General features: G+C 42.2%; 1 protein-coding gene across 2 annotated transcripts; it reads right to left on the reverse strand.

The window, feature by feature from the left end:
• Positions 1-736: 736 nt before the first annotated feature.
• nsg1.S (neuronal vesicle trafficking associated 1 S homeolog) lies at positions 737-26,604 on the reverse strand. 2 transcript variants are annotated; one of them, XM_018243045.2, is made up of 5 exons: positions 26,311-26,604; positions 25,613-25,766; positions 22,147-22,263; positions 12,970-13,080; positions 737-2,421 (listed from the first exon to the last, which is right to left on the reverse strand). In XM_018243045.2, the coding sequence occupies exons 2-5, from the start codon at positions 25,739-25,741 to the stop codon at positions 2,221-2,223; spliced, it is 558 nt and encodes a 185-aa protein (XP_018098534.1). In that variant the 5' UTR covers positions 25,742-25,766; positions 26,311-26,604; the 3' UTR covers positions 737-2,220. The 2 variants fall into 2 exon arrangements, with proteins under 2 accessions (XP_018098534.1, XP_041435337.1); XM_041579403.1 differs by lacking the exon at positions 26,311-26,604 and adding an exon at positions 25,849-25,920.

Here is a 26,604-nt window from a genome sequence, read left to right on the forward strand (position 1 = left end):
TTCATTTTTAAAGCGTTCTATTCAAAGTTTTGATCTCTGTAACAGAAAGGTCTTCTGTAATAATCAAGTACTCCAATGGTTGGAGTTCAGATTATGGGATCGTACACCATTAATTCCCACTAGTGACAGCTATAAAAGGTAGGAAAAACTATTCTTAAACACATTTCAGTTGGATAAACTCCCTGGCCCATGTGGGTGGTTGGCAGAACCAATGAGTGGCCAATAAAAGCCTTACAATATTTCCTGGTCTTTACCGCTCTTCAGCCATTCAGAACAATAGAGCTTCCACAGATGAAAAGGTATGTCAACTTTCACGGTTATCGTACTATAATACACAAAAGCCATGAATATCCTGTAAATTATATCCTTATAAACGGTGAGTTCTGATGTCATCAGTTATAAACGGTGAGTTCTGATGTCATTTCTGTCACGTGACTCACTGAAATTTGTGTATTATAATAAATAAAGTACCCCCCGTTGTAAAATATGAGGATATTAGAAGTTACCTCGGAGTTCCATGACCTGTATAAAAACACTCGGCCTTCGGCCTCGTGTTTTTATATGGTCATGAAACTCCTCGGTAACTTATAATATCCCTATATTTTACAAGAGGGGGAACTTTATTCACTATATAATGTATATATCAATGGAATTTATACCTCTATCATTAAAGGCAAATACAGCATCTGCTGCCCTTCTTTTATTCTAATTAAGTTTTGGCTGAGATTTTATTTTGTTTCTTAATATTAATGGGCAATCCTAAATGGATTCAGCCAGTTAAGGTCAATGGGCACCCAACAATTTATTTACAACACAACACAAAACCATAAACCTAGAAGACTACTTTTAACTACCGACGTTGGGTTCCATTAAAGCAGACGCATTAAAATGATTTCTAAGCATCCTTAATCCCATATCCAAAGCTAGCAAGAAGTGGGTTGCTTCCAGGGGCTTCGGACCTATACAGAACATGGCATTGGCCTTATGGTACAAAAATGAGGCAAAAGGATCCTAGTTCATTCTTACATTAGAAAGACCTTGTTAAGTCTAAAAACTGAAGATGTTGATCAGAATTTTCTATTGAGCATCAGGGAAAAACAGAATAAAATATTCCACTGCGGTTCATCAAGTTTTTTTTCTCGCTGCAACCTAATAAATGTATTATTTCCAAGAAAGCTTTATACACACATCTGTCCCAAAGGGTCCAATCTAGAAAACAATATCCCACTGACAGTTTGTCTTCTGTTATATCTCACTGCATGTTCAAATCTTTCAGCCGTGGTTTAAATACCCACTATGTATTCCTGGACCTTCGTCTTTTAGATTGTTTTCTCTCGACTGTGTAATTACTCTTTCTCGGCGAGGAGAGGAAAAAAAACTTTCTGCCATTGAACGTTCTCTTTGCCAAACTGTCATTTTATATGGAAAATAAAACTCCTGACCCCGTCTAGGCTAATCGTTTACTGATCTGAATTTTATAATGTTGGGGTGCCATGGGGCGTCCGATATTACAGCTATGGAAGGATTATTTATCAAGACCTACTATGAAGAAGGTTCCTCAGTGGATATCGTCACAACATGAGCCAAAAACAATCACACATGATTCAGTATATTGCTACTCGTCTAAACTAGAAAAACATCAAATCGGAAAAAGTGTTCCTCGTTGTACATTCAGAGGGAGAGATGGACCTTTAGTGTAAAACTCGTATTTAGAATGTATTCGTTGGGTTTGACCCCTCCCCATATTCTAATAAAACAGTCCCATTGGTTGCAATCCTTTTCTGCAGATAATGTATCCTATGAAATCCTCCGTTATATTTATTTCTTTCATAGCTTACTCACAAGACAAATCAGTCCTTAGTGCCCTCGGCTTACTTACTCAACCACCATGACGCTTATAGCTTTGTAACCATCTCCTCTATCCCCTTTAGTCAAATCCGTAACCAGAAAAAAAATAAAGAAAACCCGTGGGTTTCATCGGTGTGATATTATTGAGCAAATAATGACGGCTTTTGGTGCCCTCATGTTGATGTACCTACTGTATGAATGATCTGTACAGTTATGTGTGCACAGCAATACCAGTTAACAGAAGCGCTTTTAACCATAAATACAAGTTACCTCTAAATTATCCTTAACCGCTTGGCTACCAGCGGCAAGCAAGCAGTTACTTTGAAAGTTCCATTTCAGTCCTCTAACATTGCAAAACATGTGTCAGTCAGGCTAAGCAGACTTCTGGGAGGCTTCGGTCTCTTGCTCGGACAGTTTCTCTTCCGACAGAACGGTCATCCACGGGGACACCGAACGTGTAATGGTTTGCTTGGCGAGGTTGTAATGATTGATGACCGTATAAAACTTGCCTTGAGTGCTGGGATCTTGTTCGGTGTAGTAGTTATCCAGAGCCGCTGGAATGCATCGATTGTTCTGAGGAAGGAACAGAATAAGAAAATGGAATCAATGAACCTACAAACTTAGCTCTAGATTGAGTGTCCCCAACCTTTTATTTTACCCGGGAGCAACAATGAAATGTAAAAAGAGTAGCAACACAAGCATGAAAAAAGACCCCATGAATGTCAAATAAGAGCTGTGATTGGCTATTTGGTTGCCCCTATGTGGACTGGCAGCCTACAGGAGACTCTGTTTGGAAGTAAACCTAGAAACTTGCCTCCAAGCCTGGAATTCAAAAAGAAACACCTGCTTTGAGGCCACTGGGAGCAACATCCAAGAGGTTGGGGAGCAACATGTTGCTCATAGGCCACTGGTTGGGGATCACAACCAAGTATTAGAAATTAACTTTTTATTTTCAGTTTTTTAATTTGTCCAATTACTTTTGAGCCCCTGAAATGAAGGGATTGTGTTAAAATTGTGTTCCTCACATTTTTTGTTCAACCCACTGAATTAAATCTGAAAGTCTTTCATGTCATTTTAAATTCATTGTGGTAATGAACAGAACCAAAATTAGAAAAAAAGTTGTCTCTGTCCAAAGATTTATGGACCTGACTGTAACTGAAAGTCATCTCTGTGCCTTTCTGAACCGTGGGTCCTTTTCAGTGATAGAAATAGTAAAGTGGATCCTTAAAGGACAAGGAAAAGCAAAAAAATAAAATCCCATTTTTACTTTCTTTAATGAAAAAGAAACCAATATCTCCAATATACTTTAATTAAAAAATGTGTACCATTTTTATAAGAAACCTGACTGTATGCAGTGAAATTCTCCCTTCATTTACTGCTGTGGATAGGAATTGTCAGACGGTCCCTAACTGCTGAGCAGGGAAACAATCATACTTATGAACAGCAGGGGGAGCCCCCGCCTTACTTCCCAGCCATGCAGAACTCAAGCAGCTTTGTTTATGATGATCCCTAAGCAGCCCAGACCACACTGAGCATGTGCACAGTCTTAGTCTTGCAAAGATGTATAACAAAGTTACAAGATGGTGACCCCCTGTAGCCAACTTTGAAAGCATAAATTATTTGTTTGATTAGGCTTGTGGTGCAGTAAGTTCATGTTTATATTTAGTATACAAAATACAGCATTTCTAGCCTTATTCTATTTTAGACTTTCCTTGTCCTTTAAGGAGATTTGGGCTGGAGAGTTTGGTAGAAGGTGGACTAGAAGCTGCACATACAGTACTTCTAAGTATTAGATGTGTATCAATCTGCCATTGTCCTTGTACAAAGCCTATGCAGTGGTTGAATTTATCAGTTCGTGCCCCCGTAGGAGGGCAAACTTATGATTTAGGCCCCCCTTAGCCCAACCAAGGTTACAGTCAGATATCCTTGGAACTAGGACAGAAAGTGTTCACCCCAACTGAGCCTCAAGCTAGGCTTTCTGTTGTGAGTTGGAAATAAAATAGTCATTAGCCTCAAATATTAACCAAGTAAGACTTCAGACCACCACTACATCCATCCCCTGAAGGGTCTAGTCCCACAGTTTGAGAGCCCTGCATCTATATTATAACACTGTATTTATAATGTGACATCATAGAGTATTGCATTAGTGGTCCTGTTATTCATACAAAACAATAAACAGAACCTTTTGAAAACATTTGAGTTCTTAGACACATGCACATTTTAAAGGAATATCTTGGATGAAGGGGCTGGCTGTTTTATCTCCATTAATATGAATTCAGTGAAGAGGAATGGGAGCTTTCAACAATTCATTTTCCTAAGCCTTGGGCAACAGAGCCTGGCAGCACAGCTCAGTGATTCATCCAAGGAAAAACTGTTCTATAATAATAAAAAAAAATGCTTTCTGGTTCCATTACTGTAAACGTATTCAAGCGTGTTCCAGTGTCCTTTCCCCATGTCTTTCTAAGTTCAACAACATTCAGAGAGGTTCCCATGGTTCCCATGGAATAATCATATGTAGTTTAAGATGGTGCTCTATCAAGGTACAGATTTGAATTTTTTTCTGCGATTTAATTTTTTTTCGAATTATATTTCCAAAAACGCAAATGTCTGGTATTTATTTAGCAAAAAAACTAGAATGTAAAAAATTGGGATCTAAAAGCTGGCGGGTTCCTGTAGAAGTCAATGCGAGTTGTCCTAGGCAAAATTCAAGCCATTTTTTAAATTCCAGTTTTCGAGTTTGTAAACTCACAAATTCGAGAAACTCGAGGTGTTTCACAATTGTATTTTTACATTTCGACTTTTTTTGTTAAAAAGCAAACATTCGAGTTTCTTTAAATTGTGAATTCATTCGAAGTAGAAAAAGCCTCTAAACCTTACTATTCAAAATTAGAATTTTGATAAATAGGCTTCTAAGTCTATAAAGATCCTAATCGTTTTATGATAAAGAACGGGAAGTTTTCTAGGGAGCACCAGACATCCATGACTGCAAACTCACATGTATTACTCCCCAATCACCACCAGGATGCCACGTTAGCTAAAGAGGGGCTAGAGTCCCATTAGAAGACTTGTCATTATGACCGCACTAAAAATAAAGCACCTTGATTTCTTTTCTAGCAAAGCTGATGGTAAAAAAAATTTCCACTGGTGACATCTATTTTCTCATTAGCTAAATTTTCTGCCGACTTTGTCCTCTCTGCAGAAATGAGCAGTAGATAAAGCTGTTGTATCAAATGCATCATATTCAGACTGCCAATATCCTGAAAGCGAAATATGACTCAGAGCGTCATTACAGTCATTTGTTTTCCAGGTTTACATTTCCTTTAACCCATCACTGCACATTTTCACTTGAACACGCACTTGCACATGATTCTCACATTTTGGTCATTATGGTCTACTACTTTGGGTCACTAAAAAAAATATGGTAGGTCCCTGAAGTTGACTCATGTAAACAATCCTTCCAAATAATGGGTAAATCATTGTCAAAATAGCCCTTTAATTTCCCTTGGTTATGTTATGGGAGTTCCTCAACCTAACTTTTTTTTCTGGCTGCAAACCACACACACCTGCTGTGAGTCACTGACTGATTTCATCTGTGCAGATCCCAGTATGAGTCAGCTATTTGCAGTGCAACACTGACTAGTTTGGGCCCATCTCACACTCATCTCCTCTTCGTGGGTGGCAGGCTTCTGACTTCCGCCTTCTTCATTTATAGACGCTGCCCCTGCTCACCCTGCCCCTTTTGTGACATCAGTGGGCGGGTCTATAAAAGGAACCCGGAAGTCAGGCTCGGGTGGGTGGATTGCGGGTCAGGGAAATCTCGCCTCGCACATCACTACCACTGAAACACAGCATGCTTTAAAGGAGAAGGAAAGCTACAGAGGCATTTTATTGCCAATAGATTAGCTGCAATAGTGCAAGTTAGAATGCTATATTTATTCTGTAGAATGTTTTACCATACCTGAGTAAAAAGCTCTAGAAACTCTCTGTTTGTTTAGGATAGGAGCTGCAGTATTAACATGGTGTGACATCACTTCCTGCCTGAGTCTCTCCCTGCTCTGGGCTCAGATTACAGTAGAGAAGGGAGGGGGGTGGGGAAGAGGAGCAAACTGAGCATGCTCTTGCCCAGGGCAATGAGGTTTAAGCTGAAGGCAGGAAGTCTGATACAGAAGCCCATGAGTACACAATAGAAGGAAAGAAATGCTGTGTTTCTTTTGACAGGGGACTCAGAGCAGCATTACTTTGAGGGTTTACTGGTATATTTAGGTGGACCTTTCTGATAAGGCTTACTTAGTTTTAACCTTTCCTTCTCCTTTAATTCATTGCAGTTGGAAAATGTTAGGTTGAGAAAGCACAATAATAAACCATTAATATATTAGGAACTATAATGATATTTTGGCTTTGGGAAGCAGCCAGATTACCAGGAGCCACACACATTTGGGTGCTTGATCTATTCTAAGGTGTTGTCCATTGGGGATATATTGCGGCGCTGCATTCCCGCTGCGTGTGCATTGATAATGAACTGCCCCGGCTAATATGATTCATTAACTTCACAAATGTGATTAATTGGGCCTGACATGGCGCAGACATTGCTGCTGATGCAAATTGATATAGTGTATGGGAAGATAAATATTTCCTTGTCATTATCTGTACGCTGACAGAATCATAAATGATATTGTCCTTGTCTCGCGCTGCGTCAGGCCTGGAGCTAGAGGAATGGGAACGACCTGCAGAGAAAAAAACACTGGATAATATGGGATCTACAGTTGGACTACAACTCCCAGTACCTCTGGCTGTCAGAGGGGTTTATGGCAAATCAACAACTGGGGGCAAATAGATTGAACATTACTTATCCTATTAGTATTGCAAACCTAACAATTCATTAAATGAATAATATATATAAGATCAAACGGCATATGAGTAAGTGCCCCAACAGACATGAAACGTGTTAGGCCATTTTTGTCCTAATAAATGACTCAATTCTTTTAATATACTTTGTTTTTTTGAATTTTTGGGAACACCCACTATACATCTTTTTATCAACTGTTAAATACGCCCTGAGACTGGGGTGAGTTTTTGGGATTTCCTGTGATTCCTACTTAAAAACAGTTTATTGAACACACAAGTTGTGGTGCCCTAGCTTCATTTATTTTTGTTATGGGCTCATATAACACAGGACGAGCTATTATGTATTATTCATATCACGGGGCCCCATACTATTAAATTAGCAGGGGGGCCCAATTATTAACACACTGGGCACCTGGGAGGAAGGTCCTGTCAACAAGTACAAGAGAAAAACAAATGGCCCTTACATGCATCTCATGCGCCTAACCCCACCCATTATTCACCCAAGCCCCGCCCACTCACCCCGGTAGCCCCGTTATTCAGTGATGATGCACCTTTCTATTGTACAGTGCTGCAGAATATGCTGGTGCTTTATAAATCCATGTTAGTAATAATAATCATTTGGAATTCAGCACACGACTATATCCAGCCCATTCCCACCCCTGGGACACAATTATGGGTGAGCCCATGTTGCGCTTATGATCTCTGGATTCTTTTCCGGGAGGATTTCACAAATTCAGGCCTTGAAATTCTCAGTTCTTTCTTACTTTAAAGCCAAGTGTCTGTATTACTGATGTTTTGATAGAACAGCGTCTTCTGCGCCAGAGATTCCACCAGGGACTATTTAACCATGAGCCTCTCTGTCACAAGCGCCGCTCTGCATATTAATTGCCGCTCTTCATTAATGTTTGTTTAAGGCTCGTTAGATGAGACTGTCGCACAGAAAACTCATGCAGTACATTTCCTTTCAAATTAGAACAAAGAGGAGTCCGTCTGCGCCGTCGAGATGAATCCGTCAGCAAATTAAATGTGACATCAAATCAAAGGGACTTGTAGCCCGTGTTAGTTGTCTCTGAGCAGCAAATTGTGGTCTCATGTGGAACAGGTATAAATATGGCAATAAATAGAGAATCTTATCAATCAACATAGATGAATACAGTACATAGAGAGAGAGCGGGAGGGATAGAGAGAGAGGGATGGATAGATAGATATATAGAGAGAGAGAGGGATGGGTGGATAGATAGATGATAGAGAGAGGGATGGGTAGATGGATGGATAGATAGATATAGAGAGAGAGAGATGGGTAGATAGAGAGAGATATAGAGAGAGAGGGATGGGTAGATAGAGAGAGAGGGGGATGGGTGGATAGATATATACACAAGCATGAAAAATGTTCTTGGGGTGCCAAATAAGTGCTGTGATTGGCCATTTAGTAGCCCCTATGTGGATTGTCAACCTACATTGAGACTCTGTTTGGCAGTGCACCTGGTTTTTATACAACCAAAACTTGCCTTCAAGCCTGGAATTCAAAAATAATCATCTGCTTTGAGGCCACTGGGAGCAACATCCAAGGGATTGGAGAGCAACATGTTGTTCACGAGCCACTGCTCTATAGCTTATCGAAAACCCCCTCCTCCCCAGCCGCTCTCTTACCTGCAGTGAGGAAGGGGGATGCAAGTTGGGTTGGAGTGGGCGGAGGCAGAGTGGGGAGTGGGAGGAGTCATGGGGAAATGGCCAGGAGGTTGGGGATTGGAGTGTGCTGGGCCCCTCTGAAGCTTTTTTCGCAGGGAGACTCGGCACACTCTAGTTCCGCCACTGGTACTTACTATAATATCAAATTAGCTGAGATTTCTCTGATTTTCCATCAGCAAAAAATCAGTAAATGATTGAGAGAATCCATAACACTTTGCGCTCTCTACCCCACCCACGTCACAGCTGGCCCAAACCTTAGCTACATGATATTGTTTCTGGAAGTTGATGTTTACGTGGAACCTGGAAGAGGAGTATTTACAGTATTTGGCAATGGGCTGTTATTTCATATTCCAAGTCCAGGAAATGTAATTCCAGAGACACAACAAGTCATTGGGCTCCTCGGTGCAGAGGTGAGTGGGACTTTGTAGCGGAGCTCTCTGTTCTACCGCAGTGACTGATACAATAAAGTGTCACCAGGATCAGACGGATACAACTACACTTATATGGGGAAACGAGCAGTAAATGTAGGGCTTTGGCTGACCATTATCACTTATAGTAACTGCCCTGTCTCCCAAAAATCTTCATACGTCAGCACTGAGCAAGCAATGGATGCTGGGTAACATCACGTCCCTAGCAGAGCGCTCTAAGCTCACAGTCTAAATCAGTGGCGTAACTAGATGTTGCTGGGCCCCACAGCAAATTAATTTTAGGGCCCCCAACATATCCAGTGTTTGTCCTGTTTTACCAATATATGTTCAAATTTCTCATCAATGAGAGCCTCATGGGGCCCCCTGTACCTCCTGGGCCCCCCTGCAGCCGCAGGGTCTGCTTCCTCTGTAGTTACGCCCCTGAGTCTAATCGATGAGGCTGGGCCATTGCATTTGAGAAGATCATAGCAGCACTTTCCATTTAGTTAACCCCTTGATAAATCTCTGCTTTGACCCTCTTCATTCAGCTTTTCCAAGCAGAGCAGCAAATTAATTGTAGCAGAAAACAGAGTCATCTGAGAGAGCAGCTACAGTGTCAATAATCAAAGAATAACAAGTAATTACGTACGTCCCTAATAGTGATGTGTAAAACCGGACCCGCACCTGACCCGGACCCGTCCTCCCTCCACCTGTGCCTGCCCGCATCCAACTTCTGGGTTCCTTCTATAGACCCACTCCGCCCCACCGCCGATGACGTCATAAAAGGGCCGGGACGAGCAGGCGCAGGGCTATAAAGCCGGAAGTCAGAAGCCGGCATTTGAAGGAGCAGGAGAAGAAGCTCAACCTGCCCCCACCTGCAAAGAGGAGTGCGAAGTTGGCCAGAACATGCCTGACCTGCGGATCCCGCAAGTATCGGGACAGCCCACACATCATTAGTCCCTAAGCAAAATGTGCAGCACGGGGAGGTAGTGGGGAACTCTGAACAGATACACCAACTAAACACATGTTGCTAAGCTGTAGCCATCTATCACGATCAACTACAAATCCCAGCATCCACTGCTACCCCTCCATAGGGGTTTGATCTGTATTTATTCTGCAGGAACAGGGCCCCCATCATTAATGACTAATATGGCTCTGACTAACAGCTGTGCCATGTGTTATACACATTTATACACACAGAGGTTACAGTTAGATTTAAAGGAAAACTTTACCTCCAAAATGAATATTTAAGCAACATATCATTTATATCAAATTAAGTGGCATATTAAAGAATCTTACCAAACTGGAATATATATTTAAGTAAATATTGTCCTTTTACATCTCTTGCCTTGATGTGATGGTCTGTGTGCTGCCTCAGAGATCACCTGACCAGAAATACTGCAGCTCTAACTATAACAGGAAGAAGTGTGGAAGCAAAAGACACAACTCTGTCTGTTAATTGGCTCATGTGAGCTCATGTATGGTATGTTTGTGTGCACAGTGAATCGTATGATCCCAGGAGGCGGCCCTTATTTTTTAAAATGGCAATTTTCTACTTATGATTACCCAATGGCGCATACTACTAGAAAATTATATTATTATGAAAATGGTTTATTTAAATGAAGCAGGGTTTTACATATGAGCTGATTTATGCAATATCTTTTTATAGAGACCTACATTGTTTGGGGGGTATAGTTTTCCTTTAAGGAACAAGGAATGCAAATTACAGGGACAGAAACTTCCACAAATAGAGTTTCTCACCATAAGGGTAATGTCTAACGGGATGATTTCTTGCACCCAGGAGATCACCACTTCCGTGGGCGACAAATCCCCCAAAAATAGAGTTTAATCCAGAAGAATGGGGAACACTTAACATGCAGCAATTCAGGGTAGTTGCAGGAAAACGCTTTTTCTGGGTTGACCGCAAGTGTTTGAGATCCCCATTCTTGTGGATTAAAGGGTATTTTGGGGGGCTTTGTCATTCACAGGATCCAGTTGATCTCCCATGAGCAACAAAGTGCCCCATTAGACATTGCCCTTATAGTGAGAAACTCTATATACGACGGTAATGGCGTAACTTTAAGTGCCGTCCCCCAGCAAAGACATTTTAAGCCCCTTCCGCATGGAGGGAGTGTGAGCAGCTCACACCTACATGAATCCATCTACCTCCATTGCCCCCCTGTGTGCTCAGAGGCACCCTCAACCCCAACTAAGCTCAGATCTATGGGTTTAGGGTTGGGGTGAGTGACAGGTATGGTCTCTTGGGTTGCTTCTCTTTCCTGACCCACACACTGACACTATTTGCTTTATCCTGATTAAATTTAACATGAACTACTTTATTTTAAGGGAGTGCAGGACCTACAGGGCTGTTTTACCACCACTGATTCTTCAACTCCCTGGCAAGTAGGGGCAAACAGCTTAGTTATGTTAGGGCAGTAATTACATATACTGTATAATTATACTGTAAAGTGGACAAAGGAAATTGGGTGTACCCCAAGCATCTCATTGTCTTGATGAGGAACCTCTAAATTTACCTACAAAGCACAGAAGCCAGAAAATGCTGAAACAGACCCATATCAGACTGCTAAATGTGCTTTACAAGGCTGAAGACCTAGTCAACCTGTACAGAGAAGGGTGGGGACTTATGAGTATTCAGTGTGACAGAAACATCAACAACCATCAAAATGCTGATGACCCTCATCTGAAAATGGACATCTGAAGACCCTTATAAACAAAAACGAGTAAAAATGCTGCACTAAAGCTACATTTCAAGGACCTTATGGCAACCTTTTTAGGTGGCGACGGCATAGAAGTTGTAAACAGCTTTTGACAGATCTTTAAGAATAAAGAGTTTTCCAGGCTTTGGTTTGTTGTTTGACTAATGGATTTGAAAGCTGGATAGTGAAGAAACATTTACAATGATGTGCACTGCAAAAACTAACTAGTAGATCCTTAAATAAAGCCATCCTGTCCTGTAAAAGCATGTAAAGGCAAAAAAAAATAAAATCCCATTTTTACTTTCTTTATTGAAAAAGAAACCTATCTCCAATATATTTTAATTAAAAATGTGTACAGTTTTTATAAGAAACCGGACTGTATGCAGTGAAATTCTCCCTTCATTTACTGCTGTGGATAGGAATTGTCAGACGGTCCCTAACTGCTGAGCAGGGAAACAATCATACTTATGTACAGCAGGGGGAGCCCCCGCCTTACTTCCCAGCCATGCAGAACTCAAGCAGCTTTGTTTGTGTCCCTGTTATGATAATTTATGGTTCCCAACAACTTCACCATCAAGGATTTGGGAAGGGTGGGTCAGTAATGAATATGGAGACACTATGAGAACTAGTTAGGGTGTTTTATGAACCATGTTGCACTTTAGTATGTAACATTTTGTGTTTCTCCAAAATAAGGACTACAAGGATGTATATTTAACCCTCCTAGACACAGGGAACATATCCTCCTGTCCAAGTGTCCCACTAACGAAAATACCTAAGGGAAGACTGCAAGAAGCCATACTCTGGATGCCAATAAGAAACATTATTGCATCCACCAGTTTCCACAAGGAAAATGTATAAACAATAAAACATGTTTCATTCTGAAAGATCATATTCATAGTTCTAATGACCGTCCTCCACCCATGGCAACATTAAATAATTGGGGGCTACAAAATTATTGGCTTATTTCAATGGAAAAGGCACAGAGAGGTGCAATAAGTCTTCTTCTACCTGGTGGCATTTTGTTGGGGGTAAAAACATCTGCTTATGCTGTGGACTCGACCTGCCTGGGGGTGGGAGTATCTGCAAGAATGGTATTGGCTGTTGGACCATGTGATATCACAGTATTGTTTGTAGAGTAGGCATTTAAAGAGCAATTCTCCCAACAGTTGTAGTAGAAAGGTCTTTATTGAAGTACAACACTTAGTTATAAGAACACGAAACGCGTAAGGTTGTAATCCAATCTTGTACTTCAATAAAGACCTTTTTTACTATAACTGCTGGGAGGATTGCTCTTTGAATGCCTACCCTACAAACAATACTGTGATGTCCACTCCTTTTTGCTGAAGGCTCGGGGCAGAGCACTTGGGCCTCCTCATTCACGTGGTGAATCTCTCTAAAATAAATGCTGTGCCATGTGACCATACTATAAGCAGCAATCTAGAGTATATACAACAGCTCCTTACCTTAAGCACGAAGCCTTCAGGACAGGCATGGTCATATTTGTACACTTTGTAGACAACCAGGAACACGACACAGGCCAGAAATGCCAGAGCAAACAGGACGAGAACAGTCACCTATAACAAGAACAGATACATAAGGAATATAATAAATATATATTATGTACTGGGTTCTACTAAGCAAAAGTACCACCATATGTACACCGTGAGATACTGACTGTCAAGCCCCCAACCCCTTATAATCTGTGATATTAGTGAGGGATGTGGCCAAGCCCAATGACATTATAGAACAGTGTTTTCCAATACTTTCCAAAAAGTTGGCCAAGAGTTATTGAAGAGGCTTGCTATTAGAAAGCTGAGCTTGGAAAAATGGTCTCCCCCACTGCCATCGAATAGGAACATTTTAAAAATACCGTTTATTTCCCCCTCAATAAACAAATACATTAAACTCAATGATCATGTTTAAGGCTGGAGGCAGATGTGCATTTACACAGGTCATGGAGACCCAAAGTGACTTCTAATATCCTTATATTTTACAGTAGTGGGCACATTGTTTTTCTATAATACACAAGTTTCTAGTCACGTGACATGAATTGCATCACTGTTTATATAGTGAATAAGGTACCCCCTATTGTAAAATATAAGGATATTATAAGTCGATAGGGATTACAAGGCTGAAGGGCGAGTGCTTTTATACAGGCCATGGAAATCCGAGGTGACTTCTAATATCCTCATATTTTACAACATGGTCTGCTACATAATAATACACAAGTTTCGGGGAGTCACGTGACAGAAATTACATCACTAAGCTCTAGGGTTGCCATCTGTCCGGATTTGACCCGGACAAACCAGTTATCAGAAGGGCTGCCCAGATCAAGTCTGCCCAGTTTTCTAAATAAGGAAAACTGGGTAGGTTCTCCCTTGATTGATATGGCGATCAGCCAATCGCTGATCGCAACATCATAGCCCCGACCCTGTGACATCACTTGCCCTTCCTGCAATGTAACTGGCCTGCTAGCGATAAGAAATTAGCGTGACAGCAGACCAGCTGCCAAACAGCCTTGTGTTGGGTTCTCTGATAATTGTGTTGGGTTCTCTGATAATTGTGTTGGGTTCTCTGATAATTGTGTTGGGTTCTTCGATAATTGTGTTGGGTTCTCTGATAATTGTGTTGGGTTCTTTGATAATTGTGTTGGGTTCTCTGATTATTGTGGTGGGTTCTCTGATAATTGTGTTGGGTTCTCTGATAATTGTGTTGGGTTCTTTGATAATTGTGTTGGGTTCTCTGATAATTGTGTTGGGTTCTCTGATAATTGTGTTGGGTTCTCTGATAATTGTGTTGGGTTCTTCGATAATTGTGTTGGGTTCTCTGATAATTGTGTTGGGTTCTTTGATAATTGTGTTGGGTTCTCTGATTATTGTGGTGGGTTCTCTGATAATTGTGTTGGGTTCTCTGATAATTGTGTTGGGTTCTTTGATAATTGTGTTGGGTTCTCTGATAATTGTGTTGGGTTCTTCGATAATTGTGTTGGGTTTTTTGATAATTGTGTTGGGTTCTCTAATAATTGTGTTGGGTTATCTCATAATTGTGTTGGGTTCTTTGATAATTGTGTTGGGTTCTCTGATAATTGTGTTGGGTTATCTCATAATTGTGTTGGGTTCTTTGATAATTGTGTTGGGTTGTCTCATAATGTGGGGGCAGGTAATTGCACAGAGAGGCTGCTATGGGGACAGGTGGAGCAGCAGAATGGGTTGGATCTCAGGACAATCCCTTGCATGGAGCAGTTGCTGTGGTGTCACACAAATGTCTTGTAATGCTTTCAAAGCTAAAAAGTCATCTCTCCAACAATGATAAAATCTGCAGATGAGAACTTTTTTAAAAAATGTAATTGCTGCTTATTTGTTCATTTTAAGCATCTAGAACACCTAGTCCAGCACTGAGAGGATGCGCTGCATATAACTGGCGTATGCTCAGGGTCAGACACAAGCTCTACTGTATATACTTTACATCAGTGGTCGCCAACTTATTTTGCACCACGGACCAGTTTGAAGCAAGACAATTTTTCTGAGGACTGGGTGGGGACAGGCTGTTGTGTGGGTGCATTTCAGGCTTACCCAAAAAAAACAATATTTTGGTCATTGCCGCGATTAGTAAAACATTCCCTGGGCTTTACACAGCTGTTGTCATGGCAATGGCACATCAAGGAGCTGAGATTACAAGTAATTGGGGCCTTTTTGTAGCTATTATAAAATTCAGCCAGGACCAGAGGCAGCCTGATTTGGCGTAGTCCATGGCTTGGCACCGGTCCGTGGCCTGGTCGTTGGGGACCCCAACTTTACAAAAAAAGCTTCAAGTCTTCACTTTCTGATACCTGGCTCAAGGTACTCCACTCAGGGCCGCCATCATGCGAACACACTCCAGTCACACAAACAGATCAGCCTTCCTCCCAGGTTCTTTATTAGTCTGTATTTATACCCCTGGCTGGGGCAGAGCAGGGTTGGGTGAAATGGAGGCATCATCAAAAATCACCCATTGTTGCCAACAGCACATGAATCAGACACACTTTTAGGCTGTGTGCCCTACTAGATGTTCTACTGTACTTGGCACACGCTGCTATACACATTTTCCTACTAAAAACGTTAGGATGAATGGAAAGGAATATGCTGTGCTGCATCTGTACATCCTGGCGCCATGAAGGTAACAAATATATCACCTTGGGTATTCCATGTAAATTGAATGTACACTTGCTCGTTTCACCTATAATTTTGTCTCCAGTTACTAAAACATGAGATCAACGACTAATTCAGGGAATCCTAGAACCAGATATGTCAGTATGGAATAAAGTTGGAACTGGCTGAATACCACCCAAATGATGGCCTCCCCAATCAATCTATGACAGCCATTTTAATAAGGAAGGCTGGAAAATGACTCTGGGCTGTGGATCTCCTCTCCCAAGGGGTTTCCATGCTCTCCAAGCCAAGGAACCCTGATCTGACCCACAACATGGTCAACCAAATCAAAGAAAGATGCTTCTCTGGTGACCTGGCCAAACAAGCAGAATCATGGACATTTTACATGGCCAATTATTCATAAAGTTAGGTCATTCCTATATCCTTAGGTTTTCAATACAAATACAAAACTTTTACATTTTAACAGTTGGCAATTTGCTATACCTTAATCATAATGCAATATTTTCCCCAGCATTTCAGCATAAATACAAGCTGCACTGGCACTGATTTGGGCATCTATAGGTGCAACACACAAAGACCTTTATTTGCATATCTCACAGCACCCTATGTACTGTGTTGGGTGTTGTAATTGTTGGTGTGACGTGGCTGTCAGACTGTATAATGATAAAGGAAAGCACATGGCAGGACACGGAGAGTTTTGCTTCTCATGCAATTTGCTTGCAGCCACCCTGCATCATTTATCTGACTTACAGAAGTTGAATTGTACCATATGGTGTCACTACTAAGCAGCTCCAGGCTGAGGGCCACATACGCTGGGAACATCTGAATCACTGGGTGATGCATCCGGACAGGAACAACAATGGCTGTGCTCAAGTCCTGGAGTCTGACTGTCAGTCTCTAACAAGCTGAGCACTGCATCTGAAACGTATAACTAGGTACCCGAAGTGTCAGGAGCTGACCCACGAAATATCTGCATGCTCCCATGTTATCAATCATGGGTCAGTTTGTAGAGCGCATTGTGGGCAAATATGCTCATTTGCACCTAGAAAACATTCAATGTGCCTGTAAAGCCCAAGGAAAACTACATTTAGTGGGGGTGCCAATGTGTTAGGCTCAGGTGATAAATACATTTTAGATATGAGTGTCTCATTCAAGGGAATGAGTGTAGATCATGTTCTTGGGCAGTGCAGTGTAAATCACAGAATTCCTTCTTAGCATATCAGCATTTATACAGTAGTAGCACAAATAATATATCATAATAAACCTCAACAGCATTATCAATGGAAGCCTCATTCTGTGCAGGCCACAGTTTATTGTATAAGTGCCAGGACACACAGAGGCTTTATGGAGTTTAGTTAAGTCCAACAAGTCAGTAAACTGCTGGCTCATTAACTGCCTATAGTGGTCGAGCAGCCATTGAAGTCACTGGACTTCTGGCTATTTAGTTACAACCTTCCTTATCACTTGCCATAGTCCTCCTGTTATGTTATAATTCATCATAGGTAGTCTGGAGGGCTATTGGCTGCTATGACTCATCACCAGAGGTGTGGCCAGTTGCAAGAGTGGCTCCCAAAATGAGGGACTGGTGTTGCGGCAGGGGGGACCCAGCCTGAAGGCTACTTTTTAGTGAGATCTGAGATGAACATTTATTTTATGTACAGTGTTAGATGTTCTTGGAACCATGGCTGAAAGGAGGATGCAGCAATGGATTTCATGTTATATAGACTAAGGCGGCCCAACCAAAGGTTAGACCTCAAAGGAGGCCAAAACAGTTAGACAACCATTGTCGCAAATCTTTCCAAAGCAAAGGTTATAAACAGTGTTGGACTGACCCACAGGGATACCAGGAAAGCTCCGGTGGTCCTTCATGTTGCTAAACATTTGGCCTATTCCATGGCCATTCCCTATTTCTATGAGAACAAAGAGGCTAAATAGATGGAATATTAGATTATAGTATGTAAAGAAAAGACACTAGGAGAATAGAGGTTGAGTGAGAAGAGGAAGAAAAATAGTACTGAGGTCGTCCCCTGGTCTAAGGTTTTTGGGTGGGCTCCTGGTGTCCCAGTCCGACACTGGTTACATACATACATGGATACATACATAGTATAGGAATACATAGTATAGGAACATCCCTATAATAAGTACAAATATGCAGGAAAATATCAAAGAGTACTGGCCTCTCCAAAAAAGACTGAGGTTTGGTAGAATAAAGTTTCCCATAATCGAGATGAACTAATTTGTACTGGTGGACTCTCCAACTCTCCGCTAAAATCAGGTTATTATAGTCATGTATAGACTTCACCAAGTCGGAGGGGTACACATTATGCTGAAAAAATTCAGACCATTTGGAGGAGACTGTTAATAATGGATGTGAGCCTGACCCATAAACATTCCAGAGTTTTTTTGAGAGTCAATTGTAATCTTAGTGGAGAATTCCATAAACTCAACCAAAGCTTCAGCTTAACCAATGGTCAGAGAGTATAAGATTGTTCTTATTATGGACCAAAGAAAGACATACTTGGTAAAAATATCCATCCGACTCATATAATTTGAATTTTTCTTTCAATTCTAACCAAGGGATTAATGTCTTATTAAGTGGATCCATTAGCTCTTTCACAAAAACAACAGTTTTTTCATTAGTGGAAAATAAAGAGGATGGAGACTTTAACAAATCTAAGGGTTTAAAGGACCAGTAACATCAAAACATTTTTTTTAAAAATTTGTTCGTATACCACAAAAAAAAAAAAACACCAAGACAAATTAAACTTTAAAATCGCACAGCCTTTATTAAGAGTGCTCCTCTTCAGAAAAGGCGATCCGGCGATCCAGCTATCCAATGTGTGGCGCTCAATTTATCCTCCCTGCCTTCCTAATAGGAGATAGCCAGGGAGGAGTAATCGAGCGATGCACGATGGATCATTGCCGTGTCGCCTTTTCTGAAGAGGAGCGCAAGGAGAGTTTCGATAAGTTATTTCTTAATAAACGCTGTGATTTTTTTTTAAAGTAAAAGTTTAGGCTACAGACACACATGTGGATACTTGCCGCATTCTGGCGCCTAGCTGACCGCAGTGTAAATGCACTAGCGTAGCATGCCATTGCCAAAAGTTGAAATCGCAAGAGTATTTGTGCAGCGGTTAGGGTTGCCACATTTGCTAAACAATATTACTGGCCAGTGGGGGGCGGACACCAAAAGGGGGCGGTCCGTGATGGAAAATGGGCGGAGCTATGTGGCATGCCGCAAAAGGGGCGGAGCAACATCGCAGAGATGTCCACAGCGCTGAAAAAAGGGTAAGTTCTGTGCGAATTGGGGGCAGGCCAGGGGCTTTTTTAAAAGGGTATTACAAATTACCGGCAACTGCATTGCCGTTAAATTTGTAATACCGGCCCCGGCCTTGGCAGATGTTTTACCGGCTAGGCCGGGTGGCAACTCTAGCAGCGGTCTGCTTTTTTTTTTAAAAAAAAAAACGAGGCAAGTATCCGCATGTGCGTCTGTAGCCTTAGCTGGCATAAAAGGTGTTTGTGTATAGCTGAATGATAAGAAAATAAAAGTTTCCAAACATATTTAGTATCTCGAAAGAGAGGATTCTTTTTGAAGTCGCAAGTAGTGATGGGCAAACTTCCACGATTTGCTGCCGGCAAATAAATTTGCGATAAAATTGGTGTTGAAAAAACGGTTCCGACGCCGGTGTCAAAGTTTTTTCAATGCTGTCGACAATTTAGACACTGGCGATGATTACCGGACGCCAATTGATTTTAATGGACATCCAATGTCGAAATTGTCGCTGGTGCCAATTGCAAATTGTTGCCAGCGTCAAAAACTGCGTTTCGCAAATTTTTCATCCATTTTCGTGAATTTTGCAGGAGATTCACAAATTTTCGTAGCGAAGCGAAAGGGGAGAAATTCGCCCATCACTAGTCGCAAGGCACATTTTTCCCATTACTTAGATATAACATCACAATGGGGTAACTATAGCCTCTAGCCACCTGGGAATGCTTTTATTTTATCCAGAATATTTTCTGACCAATGGGGCTTATTCTGATGCTCAGCCCATATGTCTCTCTGTGGCCCCAGCCCTGTGCAGTGGAATGAGTCCAATGAGACAGTCCTTTGCTTCTCCCAGCTCCCTCCCAACCTTCACCTCCCCAAGAACCTTCACACAAAGCTCCAGACAATGCCGACGCGCAGCCCGAAACGCAATAAAGCCATTTAATTACAGCAAATATTTGTCTTTGTTATAGAAACATCCTTCAGTTCTCTGGAAATCAACAACAGCGGTAAAACATGATGATTCACAATTAGCCAGGACCCAGGAGGGAGCACCAGGCGACACCCCCTGTTAATTACCATATTTATGAAGCTCTATCATTTATTCAAGGCTGTCAATTTGGAGTGGGGGCAACGAGCAAAGCGGCATGTACAATGCAAGTCCCCAATGAGATGCTTTTTAATGCGGACAACAACCCTCAGCCAAGGAGAGCGCCTAATAAGGGCTGGTGACCTACAGAGATGTTTATCTTGTCAATCACCATGACACATGGGAAAAAAGCACCTTCTATGATGCACTGGTTACCTAGTAATACAGCAACGCAGTCTCCTCACTAAAATCCCCCAGCGGTAAGTGCTATGAAAAAAACACATTCTTAATAAGAAGGGGAGGGGGGTGCGGAGGCCATAGATTTTTTCCTATTTTAAAAGAAAAGGCCACAATATAATAGAATTGATAGAATTATACTCAGAATTCCAGGTTGGAAGAATAAAAAAAAAAAATTCTGCATTTTCCTTATATAATCCTTCTGAGGGCCAGAGGGGATTATTTTTAGCATGGGGATTATGGCATCTCATTTACACTATAACTAATTAGACTGACTCATTAAAACATAGCTGGGAATTTGTAGGTGGGGCTGTTCGAGAATTGAGGAAGACTTCATGCAATCAGTGCTTTAAGGCAGCAACGCTAATCACTGCAGATGGAGCCCTGGCTGGAATCAAACCTAGGCTGGGGGCTGTAGGTTCAATTCCACCCAGAGCACCATCTGTTTGTATATTCTACCCATATCTGAGTGGGTTTGCTTTGTGTATCCTGGAATCTATGTCTTTTTACACCTGGCCTTTAACAGTGGTGGATACAACAAAGTCCTACAAGAAGGATGCTTTGCATTTTATAATGACAGCTCCAAGTACATAGTGTTGTGCTGGCCAGTTCATTGCATTATCATGGAACACAGCAGACATTAAATTAGGAACATTTTCTCTGGTTCTTTGAAGGTCTTAGAATGTCAAATTAACATTAATGGACATCATTACAATCTATGTGGTGTTAGGGGGGATGTGGGTGTTGTAGTCCAACAACCACAGGTTGGACAAGAACTGATCCCTTGAGGACCATTGCTAGGGACCCCACGTTAGGTGACTTGTCGGCCAAACAACTGAATGTCTCAGATTTGTTCCACCCCTGTGTGCTCTAATTGGGCAAAGAGGTGCTTGTTTAATGAACCACCCCAATCACTGTGTATTGGGCTCAGCACAGACACTTCTCCATGCACAATGTGCTTTTGTTCTGTAGTGTGTTGGAGGTGGGACTATCCCCATGTTTAGCTGTGACTGGCAGGTGCATCCTCCTATCGTTTAAAGCTCACAGCCAGGATTGCCAGGTTGGCGGTTTTCCAGCCAAATCGGGCTATTAATTTAAAGCCCAGGCTGGTTTTGAAAGTACAAACTAACCAAGGTACTGATTTGGGCTACTTTTTGGGCCTTTGGTGGTTTGGAAACCAGCCAAAAAATTTTCTTGCCCTAATCTGCCAAGCCTGCGTCTCCCAATGCATGTTGGGTAATGTAGTTTATGTTTAACAATTTGCCTACTGCCAAGTTTAATGTAAGACTACAATACCCATCATGCAATGGGACTGCAATGGGTGTTACCAAATTTTGGGCTCTGTACCTCAGTCTCCCGTCCCTCTTAATATGCATTCTCCTATTTTCTGGTGACTTTCCTCAATTTCAGGCAATGTTGGAGCAAAAATCTGCTGTCCACCAAAATGTCTAGAGGCTGAGCTGTTTTACCAATATTTATTGTAATTGTATATGAATTAGGGTCTTATGGGACCCCTGTACCTCCTGGGCCTCCTCTGTACTTACGCCCCTAGTGACGGTGAATCTGTTCTATTTTACTTCATGGAAACATTTGCAAATCAGTGAAAATTTGAAAAAGGTGTATTTTCACACATTTTTCACAGCACATATTGTGCTATTTTGGGCTACTTTTGAAGTGCCTCTTGGCTAGTTTTGGGCCGGTTTTGTAGCCGACTTTGGCTGGTTTTGGAAATTAGACCTGGTAACCCTGCTCACAGCTCATGCAAGCGAAGAAGCCACGACCCTGACACACTACAGAGTAGAAAACACACTTTGCATGGAGACTTGTCCAACCCAAATTGCATTGTGTCCTTATGCCGCACAGGAGAAACTTGCGCACAGGCACTGGAGTCAGCACTTACCTTGAACCTCTCGGATACGCCTTCACTGATACTAATAGTAAATTCAGCGATCTTGGGGGCCCGGAATTTGCCTTTCTTATGATCCCGCTCGTATTCAGTCTTTGTTTTAACAACCACCTTTGGAAAAACAAAATGTAAATAAGTGTATGTAATAAAGCATCAATAGGAAGAGTATACGCTAAATGGATCCACTGCTGCTATGAACTGCAATGGAACAGCGCCATCTAGTGACAGTCATTCTGTTATTGGAGAAGAAGAGAGTGGGCAGGTGGGTGGGAGTATTTGTCTATTTACCTATAGTAGAGTCACGTGACTACGAATCACTGAAGAACTAAGAGCGGCACATTTATGATATAAAGCAGGTTCCTTTATTGTGATGTAATTGGAATATCAAAATGATTGTATAATAATAATAATAATAATAATAATAATTATAATAATAAAAAAGATGTGACAACGTATTGGAGTTGCAACTAGGGGACAGTGAGTATAGTAAGAAATTGAAGTCCTGAAGCGGCGAAAAGGCCTGAAGTTGCGAAAAGAGGCGAAAGTGAAGTCCTGAAGCCACGAGTTCAATTCTACACCAATGTGTGTGTGTGTTTTTTTTTTAATCCCCTGGCCACCAATGTATTATTTTAATATTCTATAGGCCATAAAAAAATTTTTGGGGCCCCAATTTTTTTTTAACTTGTTTTTTTAAAAAAAACATTTTTTGGGGCCCTGACCATCAATAGCTTTTTATAACTTGTGTGTGTGGGGGGGTTACTTTTTTTTAGCGCTGATGTCTGTGTGGTCTTTCGGCGGGATGGAGTGGGGCTTGGGTGGAGTGGGCGGCATCTGGGGGTGGGGCTTGGGAGCAAATTTTGTTGTACGGGGCCCCGTGATTTCTAATGGTGGCCCTGGGTGTAGGGGACAAGGGGTTGCAGCTGTGGGATAGGAGAGGTGAGGTAAGGTAAGATTATATCAGGGGTATTACTGGGAAAAAGTGTGTGTGTATAGTAGGGATGCACCGAATTCACTATTTTGGATTTGGCCGAAGCCCTGAATCCTTCGCGAAAGATTCAGCCGAATACCGAACCAAATCTTAATTTGAATATGCAAATTAGGAGTGGGAAGGGAAAACATTTTTTACTTCCTTGTTTTGTGACAAAAAGTCACACGATTTACCTCCCTGCCCCTAGGGGAAATTAGGATTTGGATTCGGTTCGGCCAGGCAGATGGATTCTGGTGAAAAATGCAGAATTCTGGCCGAATCCTGAACCAAATCCTGTATTCGGTGTATCCCTTGTGTATAGTAAGGCAACATGGTATCAGCAACACTTCTCCTTAGGAAAGTCTCACCTGCACTTCCAGAAATTCCCAACAGCCGATGTTTGTAGGGGGAGTTGTGATTGTACTTCCTTTCCCCCCCTTGAGTTCACATCCAGGATTCGTTTTGGGATTCAGCGTTTTTCAGCAGGATTTGTCCGAATCCTACTTTGCATTTGCAATTTATGGTCGGGAAGGGAAATCAAGTAACTTTTTGTCTCAAAGCAAAAAAAATATATTTTTTCCCACTTTTTTCCTTCCTGGCCCTCATATGCAAATTAGGATTCAGATCAGTATTCGGCCACATTTTTCATGAAGGATTCGGGGATTTGGTGCATCCCTAACATAAACCAATTATACCCCATTGTTCCATCCAAGGGGCATCTGTGTTGGCACCAATGCATGGCACATAAAATGATCACTGGGAGTTGCAGCGCTGCCCCTCTGTCTGTCTGCTGCCAATCAGTCGCATTAGTTCTATAGCAACTGACAGTCTGATGCCAGGGTCACAGGGCACACAGATCTGATAGAGGGGAGTCGGCTGCAGGAATGGGGTGTGTACAAACAGGGGTGATAGACCCTGCAATTCCTGGGCATCGGAAAACATGAAGGTTCAATGAGTTCTCCAATGATACACAATTCATTCATATGCTGTTTCTCTGTAATGTCAAACATGGCCACTGGGGGCAGATCTGTCCTTTGGGTGGGGGAGGAGGGAAACAGGGGTCTCTGCCATGGGCCCCAAGTCTTTGCTTAGTGGGGAAAATGTATTTCAGTGGCCCCGTATATTTATATAAGGACTGCCCGACTGTTATTAAACTACAACACCCAGTCTTTGACTTTCACAAGGAACTGGGATTTGTCATTCGAGAACAGGTAGGGTTGCCACCTTTTCTGGAAAAAAATACCAGCCTTCCTATATATTTATCTTTTCTCCCTATTAATAACATTGGGATTGACCATAAACCAGCCAGACCGGTAAAATACTGGCCAGGTGGCAACCCTAACAACAGCTGGTTGCAGTAAAACTAATGTGGGCACGAGCAGGGAACTGGGCTCTGTAACCCAACAACACTAATGAAATGCCTGCTTGTGGCCAAATAAGCGACACTCCTATCTTTTACTGAATATTTAATGCTGATTCAAGGGAAACTACACCTACTATACAGTATAAACCAAGTATACATCTCAGAGCATTGGCCAGAGCATGGCCCATTGATTCCATCACCCTGTGCTTGGCTGTAACGAGGCCTAAAAGCCAATAATACTGACAGCACATTGACTGGAGCCCTCCAATTCCCAAAGTCAAACATATTCCGTGCCACTTTTACCCGTAATTACGCCCGACCCCAGTCCCGGCAGCAGCATTACCCTGGCTTTATACACCTTCACATAAGCTTCTATGGCTCCTGCAAATCTCTATTGATTGAACGATGTTTTGACTTTATTCAGGCAGCAAATATTCCATTTATTTCTTCCCTTACAGACAATACTGTGTAGGCGTGGGAGCTGCCATACTGTTTGCCTTGGCTCAGGCTTTCTCCATAGACATGAGCAGAATGGTGCAACCTATTAATGGGAGTGAATTACATTGATATCTGTGGATAATGTCCTGGATGAATCAAGCATTATGGCAGTTCCCATTCCCATGTAAACTTACTGTACAGACTGATCTCTCATCATTTGCTGCCTTAGATATAAATGAACTCAGCAGAAAAACACTGTACCTGCTGTGAAAATCAATACAAACAAATAGGATATCTACACAATAATGCAGAACGCTCTCATTTAAAGAAACAGGCTCCCCTGCCAGGCACTGTGCTCTAACACTGCAATGCCTGCTGGGTGCCAACGAGTTAAAGTTCACTTTCTTTTGTTAAATATGGCTGCTAAGGCAGTGGCCGTGGGCACGTTTTAGAGGCCCATATGGCACAGAGAGAGGTGGGCTGCAGATTTTGCCTCTAGATATGGCTGTGGAGGTCATTTCTATATCACAGATAAGCTTCCCCAGCCATGTGTACGGATGATTTTACCATCAACAAAGGTGATTGTTAAAATGACTAATGTCCCCCCGCTGAGCCCCCCTGGGAATATCCATGGTTACTGCCCTGCTGGGGATTCTCATGGACCGATGATTCTGCCTAAATACAGTACTTACCTTGTCTGGAGGTGGGAACTGCAGCTGGTTGACATCCAAAGGAGTCATCAATGGGATTGTATCAAATCCATCCTCACAGATTGGAGGCTTCGCTCCCTTCTCGCTAAAATTATTCCCCAGTTTCACCATCTTTTCTCAACACAATGAAGCCTCCCTGCAGAGCAAATACACAGAATATGAGCAGGAGACCCCCCTCCATAGCAACACCCCTTCCACCCCAGTCAGTCAATCAGTACCAGAACCAGGGTCTCTCAGCTCCAAACAAAAGAGGTGCAGTATCAGCCCCAATGTCAGGGCAGCCCTCAATCAAAGCTCTTTTGCGGAGATTGTGGCTAAGGAGTCTCTAACCCCCTTAGAGCATCAGGAAATGATTCAAGTGAAGCCCTTTAATAATTCAGATTGTAGGATCAATACTGCTCAGGCATTCCTGAAAATGAAATGTTCCAGCCTGATGAAATGATGTCACAATTCTTTAGGCTGCTGAACTGATAGAATGTATCACATTTATACTGATGGTACAAGGTTTATGTCACTGCTTGATGATACTGGGGATATGATCCAGGTAAGACAAAGCTCTGACACTGATAAATGAATGAAACACAAAGCGCTGGTGCTGATAACACAATGTATGAGGCTGCTTTGTGCTGATGGTACAATGCATGAGAAATGAGCAGAGAATATAGAAGCAGAGCACTTACCCAGGGACAGAGAGACAATGAGCTGCAGGTAACCAGTGAATGAGGGAGGGGAGCAGCGAGAGCTTTGGGCTGACAGGGGAGATGATGGGCTGTGGCTGCGACTGTCTCTCTCCTTGACGCAGCGTCAGATCTCAGGAGGAAGCGAGTGGACGAGGCTGGAGAGAGGGTGCGGGGCTTGACACTTGCACAAGGATGAATTTGCATGGACCATGGGGTTTGCAGCTTGGAGGCTGCAGCTGCTGCTCAATCCAACACAAAGGAGCCCCCTGGAGGCCAGTGCTCACTCCTCCTCCT

This window comes from Xenopus laevis, chromosome 1S, assembly GCF_017654675.1.
Source record: "Xenopus laevis strain J_2021 chromosome 1S, Xenopus_laevis_v10.1, whole genome shotgun sequence".
Taxonomy (NCBI): Eukaryota; Metazoa; Chordata; class Amphibia; order Anura; family Pipidae; genus Xenopus; species Xenopus laevis.

Coding starts and splice junctions, on each gene's coding strand:
- nsg1.S (XM_018243045.2), bottom strand. CDS start 25,741: ATGGTGAAACTGGGGAATAATTTTAGCGAGAAGGGAGCGAAGCCTCCA. Junction 22,264..25,612: donor AGTTCCCACCTCCAGACAAG/GTAAGTACTGTA, acceptor GTTTTTCCAAAG/GTGGTTGTTAAAACAAAGAC. Junction 13,081..22,146: donor GCGTATCCGAGAGGTTCAAG/GTAAGTGCTGAC, acceptor TTCTTGTTATAG/GTGACTGTTCTCGTCCTGTT.